Genomic DNA, 20,409 nt, shown 5'->3' with positions numbered 1-20,409 from the left:
AACAGGTCTGGGTGCTATTATGCTAAGCACTGCAATGCAGTTACAAAACAAAATAAACTAATTTGATATAAAGCCTTCTTAAGATGAGTTAAAAGTGTTCATACCAAAAACTGCATCGATTTAATGAAATCAGTTTTCAGACTAAATTAGATAAATGGGCATTCAAACTGAGCATAAACTAGTCCACTGCCAGTAACATCAGAGCTGGAAATAGAATCCAGGTAGCATTCCCAGTCCCCTCCGCTATCCACCAACGTGGTACCTCTCCAGGAAGATTATTTCACAATTTAATTTTAAAATCAACACAAATAAATATAACTGGTGAAACGGATAAAGTGTAGCCCATTAGCTTCATAACATTGTATAGGTACTAAACATAAGTTACTGGCCTGGATTTCTCTATTTTAGATGCATATCTAGCCTCCTACCTTCAGAAACTGTGACTGCCCCCTGTCCAATGCACCTGTGTAATACATTTTTCAGAAATATGTGGGAAGGAGCCAATAACTATTAAAGCCACGGGTTGCAACACATCATTGGCACAAAGCAGAGGGAGTGATTAAGGGAGGCAGACATTCTTTAAATAGCTGGGAGAACCCGCCTATGCACATTCACTGGCATAAGCTCCTCTGCAGGGCTTTGCAGCTGCCACCTACAAGCGAAGACTGGGCTGAGCAATTTCTTCTAATCATGTGGCCAGCCGCCTGGCCACGTGGGAAGGCAGAGGGAGGAGATTTATTGCAGAGCTCTTTCTAGCTTCCAAGTTCCTGGTGTGTGTGTGTAAGCAAACGTCCCAGGGAGACAGGTAAGGGGCAGTGCATTGTATGACCTCTTCCCCCAAGGGTCCCAAGAGAATGAGGGAGGGTCACAGAGACCCTAACGGAGGGTGAGAAAACTACAGAGCAGGCCCTAAAGATCCTGAAAGAGAAATCAGAGGCAAAAGGGTGGGGAATGGGGTGAGCTAAGGAAACAGACACGTGACACAAAATGTGGGGGGAGCAGCCCTGCCAGGTTGTGTGGTGAGTTAGGCTCCCCTTAGCATGAATGACTGAAGTTCCCGACTAAGCCGCAGGAGGTAAATGGCTAATGTGCTATAGCACTGAACATGAGGTGACCCCCAGATTTTGGGAGAAGAGACACTGTTCCTGCAGAATGTTGGAGCACAAACCCCTTGACCCCATTATACACCTTCGGGTCCCCTGAACTCTTGCTAGCTATCCTTTCCTCACAGACTGCCCCCAAACCCTCCAGTTCCCCCTCCTTGTTCTCCCTTCTTCCCCCCTTCGCAGTCTCCTCTTTCCATCGCTCACTCTTTTGCTTCCCTCCTTCCCCAGTCAATTGCTGCTGCTGTGGGTTGCCAACTGTCTAATTGCACAAAACTGAACACCCTGGCCCCACTCCCTGCCCCTTTCTGAGGCCCTGCCTCCCCCACACTCCAGCCCCACTCCCCAATGGTTCCTGAAACTTTAATACCAATAGTAAACCCTAAATAGCCTGATCCCAACATGCCAGAGATGAGAGTAGTAAAGTGAGACTACCCTGTCTGCTACTTCTGAAGCAAGTTTTCTTTAACATGACAGTGGGAAGTGCATGAAACCCTATTTGAAAGTAGGTGGTTCAATACAGTAATAAATGTATGACAGGGAACAATCTTGTCTTGACCAGGACTCCTTCATTTGTAGAACCTATATGTCAAATGCAGACTGCGTGTAGATAGGTCTAACTCCATTTACTTTCTGTTATTACTAAATTAGAAAGTTAGTCAGTATAGCCCTTCAGATTTCGGACTCAAGTTACACAGCTGCAGTAGAAAACATTGATAATTACTAATTTGGAAAGGTGACTTTGTTTAGATTTTTGACAGAGTCCCTAAGGATAGGGCCTCACTCATGCCAATTGGTTATCAACTCTAGTGCTGCTAACTCAGAGGAAAAAACATCCGCTGCTAGATCACAAAACAAATTTGATAAGTTATTTACATGCCAAATCACCAAGGTCTTCTTCCCAGTAGATCTACATTAGTCAACCTTCTTAGCCTATTTCCCAATTAATTATTTTAGTTGTAGGAGGGTTAGTCACATCCTAACAACCTAAGCTAATCGCCTATGTTTGTGACAGTTCAAAAAGCTTGCACACTTTGTCTTATGTCTGCATACACCTAGAACTTGAAAGGCCGGGTGAAACCATTAGCTATGGTAGATATATGCACCGTGTTCTATAATCCCAGTTAACAAAAGTAACTTGTTCAGTTTTAAAACTATTCTGCAACAATTGTGTTTGGAACCTGTTACAACACCCACACATCTGTGATAGTCTTTAAAACACATGCACAAGCACACATGCTTTCTTACTAATAGGTACTTAGCTTCAGGATGCGGTCAACTGACTGATTTGGGTCATCACCCAACAGAAAGTCTGTGTGTTACTTGTCAGAGTGCAGGGCAGATGCACCTGTTTTCACTCACTCACTCAGGCTTTTGGTTCCCCTGGCCATCACCTCCGATGGGGAGACCCATGTCTCACTGCCTTCTGAACAGGGTACGTCCAAGCTGAACAGTTCCCTGCCTTCACAGTGGTATTCTCAGCAAAGCCAGTCTGCTTAAACAGGCCTGCTTGGGTTCTGGTCAAAGACATTTAACAGGTGTAATGGCTACAGTTATAAGATACCACACAGGCTTAATGCATCCATTGGGTTTTTTTGTAGGTACATTTTGGGGCCTATGAAGGTTGAGTAACATCCCTTTAAATACCTGCCCAGAATTTTGTCTGTGCTGTGCAAGATGCTGCCCAGTCCTGGTGTTTATTATTTTCCTTGGGAGATTAACTCTGGATCAGTCGCCGATGGGGAGACACTGCGAACATTTGGCAGGTGAGAGCAGCTTTTTTCAGACCAGTGCTACTTTCAGTAGTGTCTCTGTCACGTCTGTATTTCCTTTTTTCTTCCTTGCATCCTCACTTTTTAGGGTCCCTGCTGCTGAGTTCACTGAATCGATTGTGTTTCAGGTTACACTGTTATGACATGGTCCAGTCTGAAGCCATCCTGACAGCCCTGCACAGTTCAGTCCAGCACCAGGTCTGTGTTTGCACCAAATTTGTGGAACCGTTCCAAGCCCAGCTTGGATCCCTATATGTGGCTCTAGGAGAGATTGAGCAGAGGGATGGTAAGTGCTTCTTTGTTTTCTCCTTATGTGAAAGAAGTAGCTGTCTGTTTGTCTGGGGAAAAGGAAAAAAACATGCACCAGTTAGGCCTCTGGCCTCCTATGCTCTCCCTCTCCACCCCAAGCAACTGTTCTATTAGGTGAAGAAAATCATTCAAACTTGCTCTGAGACACAGCATGTCTTATAGTTAGAGCAGGTTCTATTCCCAACTCTGCCACTGATTTCCTGTGTGACCTTGGGCAAATCATTCCTCCGCTCTGTGCCTCTGTTTCCCCAAGTATAATAGCCTTATCCACCTTCATAAAGTACTTTGAGATTGGCACATGAAAGGCGCTATAGAAATGCCAAATATTACTACTTTTGTGGCTATGATAAAGGACCTTTCCTCTCTAAAAGATAGCCGTATCTCGGAACCCTGTGATCGCTGCTCTTTGATATCACTGTGCAGTTAATCAGTTGGTTACAGGGAAACTGGTGTTCCCTGCGGAGGCTTGGGACGGCCAAGTGCAGCTCAGCGTGTTTGTGTTTCAAAGTCTTAGGAAGTGGCAACATTAGAAGACATGTTTGATCGTAGAGTAATATCGTTTCACTCATTGAAAGCACAGATGTTAAAACCAACAAGTGTATTTTAAAATGAATGTTTTAGCTGAAATGAATTGCAGCGAACCCATGTTATAGGGAGGAAGGTTGGTTTTAAAGTACAGGACTGAGGGTCAGGAGATCTGGGTTCTATTTCTGACTCTGCCATTGACTTACTGTGGGACCTTGGGAAAGTCATGCCCCTGTCCCGTGCCTCAGTTTCCCCACCTGTAAAACGAGGAGGATAATTATTAGGCTAACAGTGTTGCTGTGAGGACTGATTAGCCTATAAAGTGCTTGGAGATCCTCGGAGGGAAGGTGCCACAGAGACAAATATTTTCTATCCTTATCATTTGGGATTCACATACCTCCACAAACAGGACCCGATGCTTGTGCATTGAGCGCCAACACAGTGAGCAAGGTGCAATTTCTACACAGCTAAAGCAGCAGGGATGTGTGTCTGCACATGTACCCTGGGAAATTAAGGAGAATTCCCCCCCACACCCCCCCCCCCGCAAACCTTTCTATCCCAACCCTGAATTTTCAATAACTCTCCAGCCTGTAATTGCCTTTGTGTCTGTATTTTGTAATTTGCAAACACATTTAACTCACTGCATTGTAACATGCTGTTTACCTTGAGCCACAACTTAGAAATCTTTGCGCCTCTTCTCCTTCCCTCAGAGCATCACAAATACATCCCCACGCCGAGGCATGGAATGGGAGGCGTTAAAGCAAGCCGACAAGCTCGGTGATGAAGGGCGCCAGATCCAATTTGCTATGGTGGCCTGCGGATCATTTTATTTACATTTATAAGATGTATAAAGCAAATCTTGGCTTGGCTGTATGACTGCCAAGTGAAGCTGAGTGGCTTTGTCCCAGGCAACACCTTGTAATAATAATTATCCGTGACTGGAATTCTTCTTAATTAGCTTGAGACTTATTACATACCTGATTTGTCACAGCGTGCCTTTCTGGATTGCCTTCCAGCTGACTGTCTCCAAGCACAGTCTAAACATGAATGATTTCAGTCTCACAGGGAATTGTTCCCATTTTGCAGGTGAGGCAGTGAAACAGGACTAAGACCAGAAAGTCCCACAGCTAGTCAGCGACAGGGCTAGTTTCAGAACCCAGGACTCCTGGCCTGCCACAGCTCCTGCTCTATGGAACAATCTCCCCATAACTCTCTGCTTCAGTCATTCTCCACCTACTTCTAAAGTTCAGCTCTACCCCTTATTTTCTCCTGCCTCTCTCTCAATTTCTCTTTCAAGTCCTAGCATGTAACAGTGGGGGTTCAGTCTGTGCAAAAGATGCTACGTAACAGTTCTCCTCTCAAGAAGCTGCATTCATTATTTTATATTTGCAGGCGAGAGGCCTGTGCTGAAGGCTCGGGTGCTGATGTGCGTGGAAGGGATGAATCTGCCCTTGCTGGAGCAGGCAATACAGGAGCAGCGGCGATATTTCCAAGAGAGACAGGGGCAGGTGGAGAGCAGTGCCTCCTAGCCTTGCTGGAGGAAGGTGGTGTTGGACTGAGTCCAGGTCTCAAATGCATCACTTGCCTTCCGTCCTTCTCTGCACCCTGCTGATATTCTGCTGTTTTGGCACCATGAGCCCCAGTCTGGTTCCGAGGTTGCTGTCCCTTTCTACCGTATTTCAGGTTTTGGATATCCTCTGAATGTGCATTTGCCTTAGGTGTTTTCAGGGGCTCATTTTTAAATCACTCTTTTCTGTCCTGTCACATTGATGGGATGAACTGAGTACCTGTGAAAGTCGTGGATACCGGGGTTTAAGCTGGTTCACCCTCACACTTCTGTCAATAAGCCTCAGACCTAATCTGAAATACCCTCCACTATTCCAGTCGTGGGCCCCATACAGCTCTGCCAGTGTACCTCAGTCCTGACCCTTACAAACTCCCACGCTTCCAGTGCTCAAGCCTGTCTGGAAAAGAGACTGGGAAGCATGCTGAATTGAATGGCAACTTTAAGAAAATCCTCCCAGAGGACAAGACCAAATCCTCATCACGCAAGAGCTGAGTCAGGATTTGAACCCAGGCCTCTAGAAACAAGAAAATGCTGCACTAATTAATTGCACTAGTTGGTGCATCTTTGCAGTTAAAGTCAATATCTCAGACAGACGAGCGTGGACAGTGTCTGTTGACGTCAGTGGGAGTTGTGTTTGAGGAAGGAATTTGGCCCAATGAATTCTGAAATATAAAATTGTGGTGCCCCGCAGACAGAGGTTAGTCATTTGTTTCCCTCCTTTACAGGACAAGAGTAGGAGAGAGTCTGAGCCTGGAGGTGCTTTCCCTTAAGAAAATCTAAATTGTCTGTTTTATTATTGTATTGAATGTGTTCTTTGAGTGAAATGTTCATAAATCAAGGAGATGAAAAGAGCATGCAGCCTGCTTCTGTTAGTGATTAAAAACTGCATTCATGTTAAGGGGCCTGAATTCATCCCTGCTGCAACTCTGCTGAAGACACAGGGAACTGAGTCCGGGTGTTGTTCTTTAATAATGGGTTTCTTCAAGGGTCCCTGGCTTTGGAAGAGCTACAGGAGGAGGACATCAAGGCCTGTCTACACCTTCAGAACACAGTACAAGACCCATCTGTTTATCAAAGCCCAGGGGCGGCTCTACAAATTTGGCCGCCCCAAGCAGTCATGCCCGGGAGGTGCCCCCGAGCCGCGGGAGCAGCGGACCTGCCGCGGGCATGACTGCGGAGGCTCCGCTGGTCGCGCGGCTCAGCTGGACCTCCCGCAGCTGCGGACTGTTCGCTCGTCCGGCGGCTCGGGTTGAGCTGCCGCAGTCATGCGGGAGGTCCAGCCGAGCCGCGGGACCAGCGAACCGTCCGCAGTCATGCCTGCGGCAGGTCCGGTCGTCCCAGGGCTCCGGTGGACCTCCCGCAGGCATGACTGCGGCAGGTCCACCGGCCCAGCCTGCCGCCCCCCTGGGAAATGGCCGCCCCAGGCGGGTGCTTGCCCCGCTGGGCTCTAGAGCCACCCCTGTCAAAGCCATACTGCTGTAAATGAAGACAGACAAACATTAACATGGGGCGGGGAAAGAGAATGTCTGTGGAAGGGGAATAAAAAAAACCAAACTCACTCTGCTGCTCTAGAAAACCTCCCAAGGAGAGGTGGGGAGCAGCATTCACAGACGTCCAACTGGACAACACTTTGCACTTCAGTTACTTGTTTGGCTTGTAGATTCTGTGGTGACATAGGCCATGTCTACACTACCCGCCGGATTGGCGGGTAGTAATCGATCTATCAGGGATCGATTTATCGCATCTCATCTAGATGTGATAAATCGATCCCCGAATCACGCCTGTACTCCACCTCAGCAAGAGGAGTAAGCGGAGTTGATGGGGGAGCCGCGGCGGTTGACTTGCTGCCGTGAGGACAGCCAGGTAAGTCGAACTAAGATACTTTGACGCATAGCTGAAGTTGTGTATCATAGATCGATTTCTCCCCCTCCCCCTGTAGACCAGCCCATACAATAAAAGAGACTCTAGCTAGAGAATTCCCAATACGGAAGCCAGAGGGAGCTAGGTGTATATTAGGTTCCACATTACCTGGTGCCTGAAACCAAGACCTGAGACTTGCCTATAATTTATGCAGCTCACTATCTTGTTTGATTATGTTGCACTGTATGTTTATTCACACAATTATTAAGCCTTGTCTTCATGTGCTCTGGGCTCACTGTAAAACCTGCGTTGGAGTCTCGAGAAGTGGTTTGGTTCTCCCAGAGGCCTGGACTAGAGCATGCAGACATTACAATTGACTAGTAACGTTCACATACAATTATTTTGTGGGTGGCCTGAACCATCTTAAACTTGGACTATTAGTTTTTAAGCTACTAGCTCAGCTGTGGAACAACTGAGGACGTTTTAGGTCATTATTCTTACAGCCTTGCCCTCCATGCCAAAGATCTGTGGAGTCAGTGGAGTGTACCACCCATGTATGCCTTGCCATTCCACATCGGAGGGAGTCGCCAAGGAAGAGAACCGTAACACATACAGTAAATGTGGCATAAAGAGGCCTCCTCCCTTTGCTGTACATTGGAATTGAGAGCCTCTTGAGGGAGCCTTACACAATACTGCAAGCCAAAACCAAAATTTTTTTTGGACCGATTAGTAAAAGATCCCCCCCCCCCCCCCATCATCTTACTAAGGGCAGACGGAATCTGCTTGGGCTGGTAGATGTTTGTTGACCATTTTGCAAGGAATAAAGGCATTTATTAAAGTTATTTGTATTATGGTTGCACCAAGGCGCTCCGGTCATGCACTAGGACTCTGTTGTGCTAAGTGCAGTATAAACACAGAACAAAAAGACACTCCCTGCCCCAAGGAGCGTATGCTCTGTTCAGTTCTCAGCTGTCCGTCAGCATGGAGGATGAGCCCCTAAGTGACTTGTTTCCTGGACAGTCACTGTCGATCTCCCACTTTTATTATCATACTGATTTTGTAAGCAATTATACTTAAGATTGTGGAAAACAGGGTAACTAAATTGATCCCTCATCATGTTACATTTCTTCCACTGCAATTCTGCTTGTGTCCCTTGTCTGGATCGTCATCCTCCTCAGCCAGCTAACAGCTGGAAGGGTGTGAATGCCACTTAGCAGAACAAAAGTCTTTCCTCCTCTTACCCCAGCAGTGGCCAGCACCAGCGAGTGCATTTGATTGTAACTTAGACACTATAACATTTTAAAGTATGTCTCCCCCTAGTGGTCAAATGACCTGGGCACCAGAGTGGAATGAATTTTGACCCTTTGGCAACCCAGTAGCTCAGCAGGAAGAATCCATTGAGAAGGTGAGGTGAGCATGTGGGCAGGAGCATGCAGTGGGCATGGAGAGGAGACAGCCATTTCACACTGGACACAGGAAACAGAGTGCAGAAACTGCCCAGCCTGCATAGGAAGGGCTGCATGCCTGCCTTAAAACCTACCCTCCAGCCTCACAGTATTTAAGTTAAATAGTGAAGGAAAGCCGGTATATTATGGCGAATCCATCGTTAAAGTATTAGATCTCGTTTCCCACAGGCTGCAGGGGCCAGGTTTCATGCAGAAATGCGAGCCATAGAAATACAGGGGGGATGAGCAATACAGTAATTATGGCCCAGCACAAGGGACACCGTTGCAGCCGGATCATTTTCTACAGGCCATCAGAGTCGGCGTTAGGAAGTTTAATACACGGAGGCCTGGGGCTACTCGGGCTGAGAAAGGACAAATGGTTTTACACCTAATTAGGAGACTGTTGGTTGAAAATAGAGCAGATGGTGTATTGAACTGATAAGATGTAAATAGCAGTAATGCTTAGTGCTAATAGGGCTTCTAATTCGTAACTCATTATCACAGCCCCCAAGCCCATTTAACAGAAGGGGAAGGTGAGGCAGGGTGAGTAAGTGGCTTGTTCAAAGTCACAGGAGGAGACAGGCATCTTTGAGAGAGAGTGATCTTATGTGGTCAGGATCAGTGTCCAGTCCTCAATTACTAGTCATTTTCTCCAATGTATTCGCCTAATAAGTGTATTATTTAATTCAGGAGGGGTATTTAGTTACTGATGTGTGCACTAGAAATTGAACCCAGGGTATTTGTGAATTGCTTGAGGCACTGAACTGAAACAGCTTGGAGGTTTTGCACTGAAGGGCAAGGATCTTCCCTGCCTATGTATAGTACGTAGGACAACTTGGGATGTGCACGTTTGTTTATAGTAGCACTGCCATGAGACATGCCTCGAGGCTCTTGTTTGGATGTGAATAAACATAAGCACCGCCTCTAGGCTGTGCTGTGGGGTATTAAGGGGAGTTTTCTTTGCAGGGGTTAGAGAACGGATGGGATATTGCTATGGAAAGGGTTTAATGCAATTGCAGCACCTTTTTCCATCCAACAATACCTTCAGTTCCTGGGATGTTCATTGAAAGGCGGGTACTCCGCAGCAGAGGGCAATTCTAAAATGTGCGGGACTGAAATGGCAAAGTGGGAATCTGACTAATGAATGGAGGAATGTTTCAGTGACAAGCCTGCCGACGGAGCATGGACACGTTCCAGGATGTGTTCCAGAAGGTGGAGAAGATTGGGGAAGGCACCTATGGAGTGGTGTACAAGGCGAGGAACAAGCGGACAGGCCAGCTGGTGGCTCTGAAGAAGATCCGTCTGGATTCGTGAGTGTCCATGCTCCCAACCACGGTCCAGGTCACACATTCCACCCCGAAGTCAGAACTCTAGAGTCATGCCAACGCTAGGGTTTGAAACCGTGTCTGAAATGTTTTCCCAACACAGCTACTGTGGTTAGGCAACCCACATCACAGCATTAAGAAGCCATGATAGTGCCCCGCTGGGCCTGTCTATAGCATAATCTAGACCTCTTAGGATCAAAACCCAGCCCAGAAGGGAGCAGCAAACCATGCCATCTCCAGTCAAGCTTGAAATGCTTATCAAGCGCAGCTGTGCCCAAACCATACTCGAGAACCTCATCTAGCCAGGCCAATTTGTGCTGCACTGTAGACAAGGCCTAACCTTCCTAATGGCACACAATCCTCACCCCTCATTCAAACTTTCTGATCAGCATGACAAGCTAAGAGCTCCCCGACAGGAATGGGAAGCGCGATCAGTCTGAGAACAAGTATTCTAAGATCGCCTGTGCCCCAGAAACTGGCCTGTACACTCCTTGTCATAACATCCCCCTCTGCATGCTCCTCCTCAAGCCGGTCTTAAAGCACTTCTCTCCCTAGCATGGACAGCCTCAAACCAGGGCCAACACTTGTTGGAAGTTGCCTAGGCTGCCTCTGCGCATGCCAGTGGGACAACCAGGCTGGCCTAGGGCTTTTGCTGGGCCGTATAAAGAAGGGCCAGATTTTCAGGAGCACACCTCACCCACAATGCCATGTATGACTGAGCTCTGGCCCCAGTTATGTGTGCTGAGCACTTGAAAATCTGATCCTGAGCTCTCCTGAAAATCTAGGCCTAAGTTGTCTGAATACATATGGGGAGGGTCCTAGATCGAGACACCTTATATTTTCTGTCCTAAGCCCCTGTGAGTATCCACCAAAAAGAAAGATCAGAAAGGAAGATGTCCGTGAGCCACATGACCAGCTGAACTGGCATTTACCTGCTAGTATCACCCCAGGAAATAATGAGTCTGTTTTCCCCCATAGGGAGACAGAAGGGGTTCCGAGTACAGCAATCCGAGAAATCTCTCTGCTCAAAGAACTTAAGCACCCAAACATAGTGAGGTAAGAGACGCACTCAGTCTGGCCATGGAATGGGGGCGGTCGGGTCGTTGCAATACGACTCACTCACTCCGGATCAAGTGCAGTTGTGTCAAGCAGAGGAGCACAAGGATGTTAAACGTCTCCCAGCGTTGTGTGCGCCAAGGAAGAGGGTTGTTGATAAAAAGGAAACGGACAAGGCATTTCTCAGTCAGTCACGTATAAAAAAAATCGTTTTCTGCTCGCGCTCTGCCATAACCACTCACTTAGCTATTTTTCAAACAGTAAGTGCCTATCGAAGTCCCTGAGTGTTATTCAGAGTCATTACCCTGACACAGAGCAATGGAAAAGGCCACAGTTCCAGTTGATGGATTGTGTTTTTAGACAGACACACATTAAGAAGTGTCTGGAACTTAAAAATCAGATGAACCATCTCTTTTAACAGCGTGAATTAGCGTTCAAAGTGGAGCAGATTTACAATTTCACAGTCTTCACGTGTTTCTTTTTCCTCCTGCATTAGTGGTATAGAGAACATAATGGCCTTTTTCTCCATTGGGCGTCTTAAACTTTGTTTTTCCCCTGGCAATGTCCTTAGTGTGTTTTTGGTTTTTAAACTTGGTCACCTTGCTGAGCTAATGGAGAAGATGACCGTGGCTGCGAGACTTTTGTGGAGAAATTCAAATGCAGGAAACATGATGTAAAAATGTGTCTGGGTGTTGACAGTCAGACACCAAACAAACAGAAATGGAGATAGGTGGCCAAGGACACCGAATGCCATGCTTTGGCTGTGAAAAACAACAGGGTGTCTTACAGCAGGGCTCCAACTCTCAGAGGGTCGATTACCTTCACCCCTCTTCTCAGCATTAGCCAGAGCTGCCTGGCTGCAAGCAAGCTTTCCTGGTCAAGGCTCACTCCTTTCTGAAAGACCTTCCCAAGCAAGATTTCCTCTCCCCTCCTTAAAATCCAGGCCAGAGCTGCAGCTCTGGAGTGGCTATTTTGGAGAGCAGCAGCAGAGTGCTGCCGATTACAGTTACCCTTCCAACTAGATTTGTAATACAGCTACACTTCAGCGAAAGAGCCACAGCCGGCCCGGGTCAGCAGACTCGGGCTCAGGGGCTATAAAATTGCAGTGTAGATGTTCGGGCTCAAGCTGGATCCCAGGCTCTGAGAACATGTGCGGGGGTCTCAGACCCCAGGCTCCAGGCTGAGGCTGCACATCTACACTGCAGTTTTACAGAGCTGCAGCCTGAGCCCTGGAAGCCCAGGTCAGCTGACCCAGGTTCCAAGACTCGGTGCATAGGCACCGACTTATTCTGGCACCAGTGGGTGCTTGACCCCCCCCCCATTGGCCCCAGGCCCCGCCCCAACTCCACCCCTGCCCTGCCCCCATTCCAACCCCTTCCCCAAAGTGCCTGCCCCAACTCCGCCCCCTCCTGCCCCTGTTCAACTCCTTCCCCAAATCCCAGCCCCCACCTCCTCCCCTGAGTGCACCAGGTTCCCGCTCCTCCTTCCCTCCCGGAGCTTGCTACAGCTGTTTGGTGGTGGCAAGCGCTGGGAGGTAGGCAGAGGAGCGGGGATGCGGTGCACTCAGTGGAGGAGGTGGAGGTGAGGCAGGGCGGGGTGCTTGGGTGCCAGTGGGTGCAGAGCACCTACTACTTTTTCCCCGTGGGTGCTCCAGCCCCAGAGCACCCATGGAGTCGGCACCTATGACTCAGTGCTGTGGGATTTGTATTGCCGTGTAGACATACTGATAGATTCCAAGACCAGAAGAGACCACTGTGATCATCTAGTCTGACCTCCTATATAGCACAGGCTGGAGAACTTCCCCACAATAATTCCGAGAGCAGAGCTCCCATCTGGATTTTAAAATGGTCAGTGATGGAGAATCCACCCAACTAATGCGTATTGGCTACATTTTTGCTTTCATCAGGCTGTCCTTGTTCTTTTCAGAAATGCCCATTCACGTGCAGGATGGTTTGCCACCCGCACTAAACTCTTCCCGCCAGTCTGACCAGATACAACGGGCCAGCTCCTCAACTGGCATAGCTCTGCCTTCCAGTGGAGCTCTGCCAAGTTACACACATTGGTCACCTGGCCCTATTAGCTCATTTACAAACTAGCTGCTGCTAATATAATGTAGAGCAGTTAGAGAATAGCTAGTAAGCACGAGGCATTTAAAATAAATCCTGTTCCATTCAGCTGCTGAAGAAAAGACGCTAGCAGAGGGATTGTGGGCCTGCTAGAGGAGAACCTATCTGTGTTACCCACTGGCCTGTTCTACTGCTGTTTCATTACAGAAATCAGTACTGGTTTGGAGCACTGCTGTATAAAGCTGGTCAGGACTGTTTTTAATAAGACTGGGTATGGTTGTGTTTTGTTCTTAGGCTTCTAGATGTTGTGCACAGTCAGAAGAAGCTGTATCTGGTGTTTGAGTATCTGAATCAGGACTTGAAAAAGTACATGGACTCGACCCGGACAGGGGAGCTCCCTTTAAGTTTGGTAAAGGTACGAAGTTTAGAGCAGTAAGCGTGCCGCCTTGGCAGAATACCTACAGGCGGTTAAGGCTGTGTTTATACCTGCTGCCCTCTGCTGGATGGACCCAGAACTGCTCAGTTGTGTTAGACTTTATACTGATAGCGGAAATTGTTGGTAAGCTCCCACGGTAAATACCTGACTCCCACAGAAGGCAGTGGGAGCGGTGAGTGATGAGCACCTCTGCAAGTCAGGCCCAAGGTGCTGTTTGAGCTGAAAGATTCTAGACCGTATTGTCTGGTTCGTTAATTTCCCAGCCATTTCCAGATTTCTCAGCTTGTTTGACCAGCAACAAAACAAGTGAAGTTGGGGGAGACAGTCCAGGGAGCTACCGCTAATTCTTTTGATATTGAGCAACACGCTGCTGGCACTGGCAGTGTCAGTGACAGCACAGCGTGGATTTGACTCCTTCCCTCCCCAAGGCAGCAGGAACGTGTCAGTGTATTGCTGGGTTGTGATCAGAAGCTCTGCCTTGGGTTTGGATGGAGCTTGGGCATCTGGGCTGTGGGGGAGAAGTTAAGAACATAAGAACGGCCCTACTGGGTCAGACTATCAGTCCATCCAGCCCAGTATCCTGTCTTCTGACAGTGGCCAGTGCCAGGTGCCCCCGAGGGAATGAACAGAACAGGGAATCATCCAGTGATCCATCCCCTGTCGCTCATTCCCAGCTTCTGGCAAACAGAGGCGAGGGCCACCATCCCTGCCCATCCTGACTAATAGCCATTGATAGACCTATCCTCCATGAATGTATCTAGTTCTTTTTTGAAGTTATATTGCAACCGTGAACTATTTTCCATACAGATGTTGGACACTTCCTTAATGAAGATCTACCAAATTTCAAAGGTTGTCATTTAAACCAGCCCTGTTTTCCACATTGTCTCATTGCATGGATGTCTGAATCTCTCCTTTTAGAGCTATCTGTTCCAGCTGCTGCAGGGTGTGAACTTCTGTCACTCGCACAGAGTCATTCATAGAGACTTAAAGCCTCAGAATTTGCTTATCAACGAAGTGGGAGCCATCAAACTGGCAGATTTTGGTCTGGCTAGAGCCTTCGGGGTTCCACTGCGCACTTACACTCACGAGGTAATGGCTGTGTCCCATCTGATCTAAGGGCCTTCACCTGGGTATCTTAGTGCCAGTCTCGCTCTCTGGTTTCTCTCGTCTGAATTATTTGACTCCTGTGAAAATAATGATTTCAGAGGGGTAGCCATGTTAGTCTGTGTCAGCAAAAACAACAAGGACTCCTTGTGGGTTAGTCTCTAAAGTGCTACAAGGACTCCTTGTTTTTATGGAAAATAATGTAATCTATGAATTTCTAATATGCCCGTCACTGTAAAATCTGTGTATCGGGCACTACAGTGGCCTGCACTGTTGATTAGATGCCACTTCCTGTGTGGTTGGAGGGGGCATAGATGGATGTTGTACATAAATAATCTTTCCAAGCTGAACACTGCAGGAACTGTCCCTTGCTAAGAGCAGAGACCTGTGTGTACCTGCCAAGTGAAACTAGACTGAAGAAGGGGTAGCCAATAGGTGGACTATGGGCCAGATCTGGACCACCAGATGCTTTTGAACAGACCCTGAAATTTTATTTAATTTTCTTCTCTGGAGTCTGGACCGTGACAAAAAATTGTCTGCTTTTGTTTTGGTTTCTTGTAGGTGGTAACCTTATGGTACCGGGCCCCCGAAATCTTGCTGGGATGTAAATACTACTCGACTGCAGTGGATGTCTGGAGCATTGGCTGTATCTTTGCAGAAATGGTAGAATAGGTTTAACTTTTTTCTAAGCGAATGGTCTCTTCTTTTTAACATCACCTTCATGCTATTCAGGCTGACGCTTATCCATTTCTTACCATGGTCCTGGATGGCACTGGGAATACACCACGGAAAAAGCAGCTAGGAAGTTAGCAGCTTCTTAACTGTGCATTCAGGGTAAAATTCACTCCCCACAGGCAGGGCCCAGCACAAGAACTAGCCCCCACTTACAGGCTATTTCTCTCTATATGTGCACTTAAATCTTCCAAAAACTGCCCTCTGCATCAGGGTGAAATTTAACCTGGGCTGACCAAAACGGGATGGCAAGAGCAAAGGGGACAAATGCCCAGTTTTGCCAAAAAAATGGGGTGTGACCCCTAGCGGGGTGCAGAGGAACATGCTGGGGGGAGAGCAGCAACGCCAGCCCTGCAGGGGAGGGTGGGCTTGGGAGAGCAGCTTGGACCAAGTCAGCCCCTTGTGGATTTGCAGCAGGGGATCTTGGGCTGGCCCTGCACCGAGGGTAGAGGGGGGCTTTGGGCCGGCCCCACATAGGTGGGCTCAGGCTGGCCCTGGGCTGGTGGCAGGAGGTGCTCAGGCCAGCCCCATGCATGGTGAGGGGGAGAGTAGGGCCTCAGGCCGGCCCTGTGCGGTGTCCCGTTTTCCCTTTGGCGAAATATGGTCACTATTTTAACCTCAGTGCTTGGATAACTGCTGCTAAGAGCTGGGTGCAGCAAGAAGATGCATTACAGCACGCGTGTCCGCCTGCACCTGAGGCTCTCACGCTGTGGTCTGCAGAGAACTGGCATTTCACCTCACGTGCCAGAAAGTCTGGATTCCTTTAAAAGCAGCTTGAAACAAGGAGAAGACGGACCTAGCTGCCACCACTAGGGCCTGCTGCCACATTAGAGAGGCAGAAGCAGAGGATGCCCTCAGGGATCAGAGCCATCAGTGGGGAGGGAGCTGGTGCAGCTGGACAAAATCTGCAAGGGGAGCGGAGAAGGGGAGCAGGTGGGAGAGAAATACGCTGAGGGGAACTCCCATGTGTTTGTACATATATCAGCGAGAGGAACAGAGCCCAGGGTGGGGGTAGTGGAATGAAGAGGACAGGCAGATGCAATGTTATTTAACTTGCCCAAACACTTACTGTATTCTAGACAGTCACTAAACACTTCCCTAGCGTTATTTTGCCATGGAAGGGGTTGCCCTACATCGGAGATGAACGTTATTCTTATTAGGGAATAATGTGAAGGAAACTTAATGGCCTGGATCTGGTGCTTTTGTTGCTCCCAGGTGACGAGAAAAGCCCTGTTTCCGGGGGATTCTGAAATTGACCAGCTCTTCCGGATTTTCCGCACCCTGGGCACGCCCACCGAGGCAGCGTGGCCGGGGGTGACCCAGCTTCCCGACTATAAAGGAAACTTTCCCAGGTGGGCGAGAAAAGAGATGAAGGAGATCGTTCCGAACTTGGATCGGGATGGGCGAGACTTGCTGGCGGTGAGTTCTGAGCAGGTGTTGGGGGCGCTCAGCCCTTTCCAGTAGGGCAACGGGGGAAGCACGTGTTCAGCTGAAACGACAAAGCGCAGGTCAGGTGGTGGTTGTGTTTTGCCTCACCCCTGACCCGTGTTCTTGTATGTTGGATGTGTTGGACACACACAGGTTCCTGCGTGGGAGTAGGAATTAGTTCTACTGGGCTCCATGTACAAATGGCTGGATGAAATTCTCTGGCTAAAATACTGTGCTATGTAGGCAGTTACACTATGATCGTAACTGTCTCTTTCGGCCGTAAACGCTATGAATCTTTTCTGTTCAAGTTCCTGTAGCACATGCAGCTCTGTGGTATCTGAGCACCTAAAAAGATTCAGGGGGCCAGAGTATTGGGGTGATCGCTGTTTTTCTCTTAACGTCCCTCCAGTGTCTTCCACACTGAAAAATGTACAAACTTTAGCTGTATGTGGGACGACTGCACCTGGAATCTTGTTCTTAACAACAGATTCCCAGCCCCATTCAGCCTCAGAGCTAGTCATGTAGGTTGCTAAGTGCTACATAGTAGCTGTGGTGCAGGATGGGTGTATATTGATAAATCTCAATACACATTCATGCTGTAGAGTTTTTTTCCCCCTTAGTAAATAGAGTAAGAAAATCCTGCAGTCGTGGAACAGCTGTTAAAACTACATTTAGTGGAATCCTCTAGGAAACACAGGCTGGTGGAAAGGATTTCACCTTTTACAGTGTTCCTTTGCTTGTGATTTTTTGATCCAAGATGGGTTATTGGGCAGTGATTTACTGGGGGTGGGGGTGGAGAAAGGGGGCGGAGGAATTGTTGTACTGTGAAGTACAACTGCAGCAGCGTGGCCAGCGGGCTTGTCTGGAACAAACTCCTACCCTGCACATGCTCAGGGCACAATGTGCCGGCTCTGATCCAACTCAGGCAAGGTCTAGGACCGCAGCCCACAGAGGACTTTTTGGGGGGCCCTCCTTTTTCTAAATAATTGGGAAACCATGTGGCTTGGTGGTTGGCCACCAGCCTGGGGCCTAGCAGATCTGGGTTCTGTACCAAGCCTGCTACTCTGTGTCATTAGGTGAATCACAATGTCTGTGGATCTCAGTTTCCACATCTGGAAAATGGGGATATCAATCTCTAGCTACTCAACTTGGATATTGCCACACCTGATTCAAGTCAGTAAAGCCCTCTTGGGCTATCAGATAAAGGCCCCATGTAATAATTGGTTCTCTTTCGAGGCCAGAGTCTAGCAGAGGGGAAGCAGCACCGGCTTGAGCTATTTGAAAGCTTTTGCATTTGGTTCAATTAAACATCCTGCTTTAAAAATAAAAACAAAAACCCAAATCCTCTTGGTTTTCTTTTGCAGCAATTGTTACTGTATGACCCCGACAGGCGCATTTCAGCCAAGGCAGCCCTCAACCACCAGTACTTCTTCTGGCAAAGCCCCCGTGACCCCGAAGACCAGCACATGCTGCAGAAACACTGCAGATGAAAGGACGCAGTGCCTCTGGCGCCTGTATTCCTGATGCTGAGCTCTGTGCATCAGTGCATTTACCCTCGCTGGTGGCTGAGCAGGGAGGCTGGCTGGGGTTGAAATGCCTCCATCTTACAAAGGAACTTGGAGGGAAGTGTTAGTTCTCATTTAGACAGAGGTGTTTGGATGCTCTCAGCCCATTGCTGGGGGTATCTGTTAGGGCCATTAGAGACTTCTTGAGGTAGTTGTTACATGTGATAGGGACAGGCCTGATAGCACCATCCATCAGCCTATAATACTGACTGGGGGACACTGAATTCGCACACGGGAGAACAACTTCCGAATCCTCGTCCCCTTGCCTGGGAGTGTAGCGAAAGTGAGGGTTGGAGCAGTGTAGCTTGTCTGTCCTTTCAGCACCCAGTCCTGGCTGTGGTTCAAATAGCCCATTGTAAAAAGATTTGTCAGCTTCCCTCCCAGCATCAGGCAGTGCTTGACCTAAAGCAGTGGGGAGAGTCTGCTGCCTCCAGCCAGGAGCGTCGCTGTTTATTGCTATTAAAAAGAAGAGGGGCTGTTAGTATTAGATAAGACTTTGTGTTCAACTGTTTAAGAATTTTAGAGTTTTAATTCCTAGTTAAACAGCAAGTGAAAATATCTTAAGAATTATCTTCATCGTGCGAGAAGCCGAAGGCTCCCGCTATGGCAACGTGTGAAGTCACAGTTCTGGAGAACACGCCTTTGTGTTGTCCAAATGGAAAAAGTTCAGTCACTTGGGTTGGCTTTGACAATATTTTACTGTTTATCTTTCGAGTGATTTAGCACCAGTTTTTGATGCAGTTGTGGGAACTCTCTCCTCCAGTAAAGAAAATACATAGAATTTGTTCCTAAGTCTTGGTTGTTTATGTTATAGGCTACTCAATTGTTTAGCCACCCCCTGGACCGGGGTAGTGATGGAATTTGACAATCTCTCATGTATGCCAGAACCTCGACCTGTGTCCACAGCACCGGCCTATCCAGCTGGTCCATTTCTTTATTACAGGCCTTCTCTTTTCCCTTTGTCACCTTCTTCAGGTCAGAACTGTCAGATGCTGAGGCATCAGATTGTGTTTTGTAGAATAATGGGCAGAGAACATAAAGATATCGCTGCTGCAGGGAGAAACTGAGTTTCTTTCAAACAAAAGCTTTATTTGAGTTTGTTTTATTTTCTGAAATACTCTGCAGACAGAGGAGTTACTTTGTTCCATATTTTGTTTTCCCACCTGCCTTAAAAAGGGGGCTGCAGAGACTCTGATAAATGAATTAAACAGCATTACTCTGTGGGGATCTCTCTCATCTTTCTCCAGCTGTTGAAGGGAACTGCGGTCACACAGCCATGTAACACTGAACCAGCGGCTCAGCATTCCAGCTGGGTACAATGTTGTACTCTCTCTTGCAGTATTTCTGATTCATAACAGATATCCCTACGCCTCTTTCATCATTACTCTAGGAGGGGAACCATGTTGTCTTTCTCCAGCTGTTGAAGGTAACTGCAGTCACATAGCCATGTAACACTAAGCCATTGGCCCTTTCTTTCCCCGTACCAATCCATCTTGTACCTACAGTGCCGATTTGGAGGCTAGCAGGGATATCTAAACCCTCTCATTCCTATCACTGGATTTTAAAAGTCCCAGAGAGACCAGGTAGTAAGGTAATATCTTTTATTAGCCTAACAGAAGTTGGTGCAATAAAAAATACTGCCTCACCCACTGTCTCTCTGTAATGTCCTGGGACCATCATCACTACAACACTGCAGATAAAATGACGCATTGTCAAAAGACCTCATGGAACAGCTGCCTTAGGAGAGAGGCTGGCCACAGTCAAGGGTTACTTTCAGATTTGCTCATTCCTTAGGAATGAGCACACTGCTGAATCCTCATTCATAGGGGTTGGAACTAGCACCCCCTGGCTTGAAGTAGTTTCCATCATATACAGGGTTTACAGTTTGGTTCAATGGCTCTCAGCACCCCCACTATCCACATTGTTCCAGCACCCCTGACCTCAATGCTGTTCTCTTAGGAAAGCGGCAGCTAAGACTGTTGCAAAAATGGTGCAAGGTTGTATTTTAGTGACATTTTATATACTAAGTGCTAAGCACTTGGAGAGGCAAAATATTTCCTAGATACAGATGAATCATGCCAAAAGAACTCTTTGCAGCTATTTATTCCAATTTTTA

At 47.8% G+C, this 20,409-nt stretch overlaps 2 protein-coding genes across 5 annotated transcripts; both read left to right on the top strand.

Moving 5' to 3' along the window:
* Nucleotides 1–598: 598 nt before the first annotated feature.
* Nucleotides 599–6,174, top strand: TEN1 (TEN1 subunit of CST complex). Its single transcript, XM_039502097.1, has 5 exons — nucleotides 599–805; nucleotides 2,705–2,869; nucleotides 3,004–3,161; nucleotides 5,102–5,274; nucleotides 6,002–6,174. The coding sequence occupies exons 2-4, from the start codon at nucleotides 2,781–2,783 to the stop codon at nucleotides 5,236–5,238; spliced, it is 384 nt and encodes a 127-aa protein (XP_039358031.1). The 5' UTR covers nucleotides 599–805; nucleotides 2,705–2,780; the 3' UTR covers nucleotides 5,239–5,274; nucleotides 6,002–6,174.
* Nucleotides 6,175–7,079: 905 nt separating this feature from the next.
* Nucleotides 7,080–19,408, top strand: CDK3 (cyclin dependent kinase 3). Of its 4 annotated transcripts, none has more exons than XM_039502094.1 (8): nucleotides 7,080–7,139; nucleotides 9,743–9,891; nucleotides 10,885–10,962; nucleotides 13,323–13,443; nucleotides 14,383–14,553; nucleotides 15,130–15,231; nucleotides 16,516–16,719; nucleotides 18,093–19,408. In XM_039502094.1, exons 2-8 carry the CDS (start codon nucleotides 9,764–9,766, stop codon nucleotides 18,216–18,218), a joined length of 930 nt encoding a protein of 309 aa, XP_039358028.1. In that variant the 5' UTR covers nucleotides 7,080–7,139; nucleotides 9,743–9,763; the 3' UTR covers nucleotides 18,219–19,408. The 4 variants fall into 4 exon arrangements, with proteins under 4 accessions (XP_039358028.1, XP_039358029.1, XP_039358027.1 ...); XM_039502095.1 differs by lacking the exon at nucleotides 7,080–7,139 and adding an exon at nucleotides 8,513–8,541; XM_039502093.1 differs by lacking the exon at nucleotides 7,080–7,139 and adding an exon at nucleotides 8,558–8,720.
* The last annotated feature ends 1,001 nt before the right edge of the window (nucleotides 19,409–20,409 follow it).

This window comes from Mauremys reevesii, linkage group 15 (genome assembly GCF_016161935.1).
Source record: "Mauremys reevesii isolate NIE-2019 linkage group 15, ASM1616193v1, whole genome shotgun sequence".
Classification (NCBI taxonomy): domain Eukaryota; kingdom Metazoa; phylum Chordata; order Testudines; family Geoemydidae; genus Mauremys; species Mauremys reevesii.
This window is presented reverse-complemented; position numbering and strand designations above follow the sequence as displayed.

What these genes read in the sequence shown, in the direction of transcription:
- TEN1 (XM_039502097.1), top strand. Translation starts at nt 2,781, where the DNA reads ATGCTGCCCAGTCCTGGTGTTTATTATTTTCCTTGGGAGATTAACTCT. An exon ending in ACACTGCGAACATTTGGCAG is followed by an intron (nt 2,870 to 3,003) that starts GTGAGAGCAGCT and finishes ATTGTGTTTCAG; the next exon opens with GTTACACTGTTATGACATGG. An exon ending in AGAGATTGAGCAGAGGGATG is followed by an intron (nt 3,162 to 5,101) that starts GTAAGTGCTTCT and finishes TTATATTTGCAG; the next exon opens with GCGAGAGGCCTGTGCTGAAG.
- CDK3 (XM_039502094.1), top strand. Translation starts at nt 9,764, where the DNA reads ATGGACACGTTCCAGGATGTGTTCCAGAAGGTGGAGAAGATTGGGGAA. An exon ending in AAGCACCCAAACATAGTGAG is followed by an intron (nt 10,963 to 13,322) that starts GTAAGAGACGCA and finishes TTTTGTTCTTAG; the next exon opens with GCTTCTAGATGTTGTGCACA. An exon ending in ATGGGCGAGACTTGCTGGCG is followed by an intron (nt 16,720 to 18,092) that starts GTGAGTTCTGAG and finishes TTTCTTTTGCAG; the next exon opens with CAATTGTTACTGTATGACCC.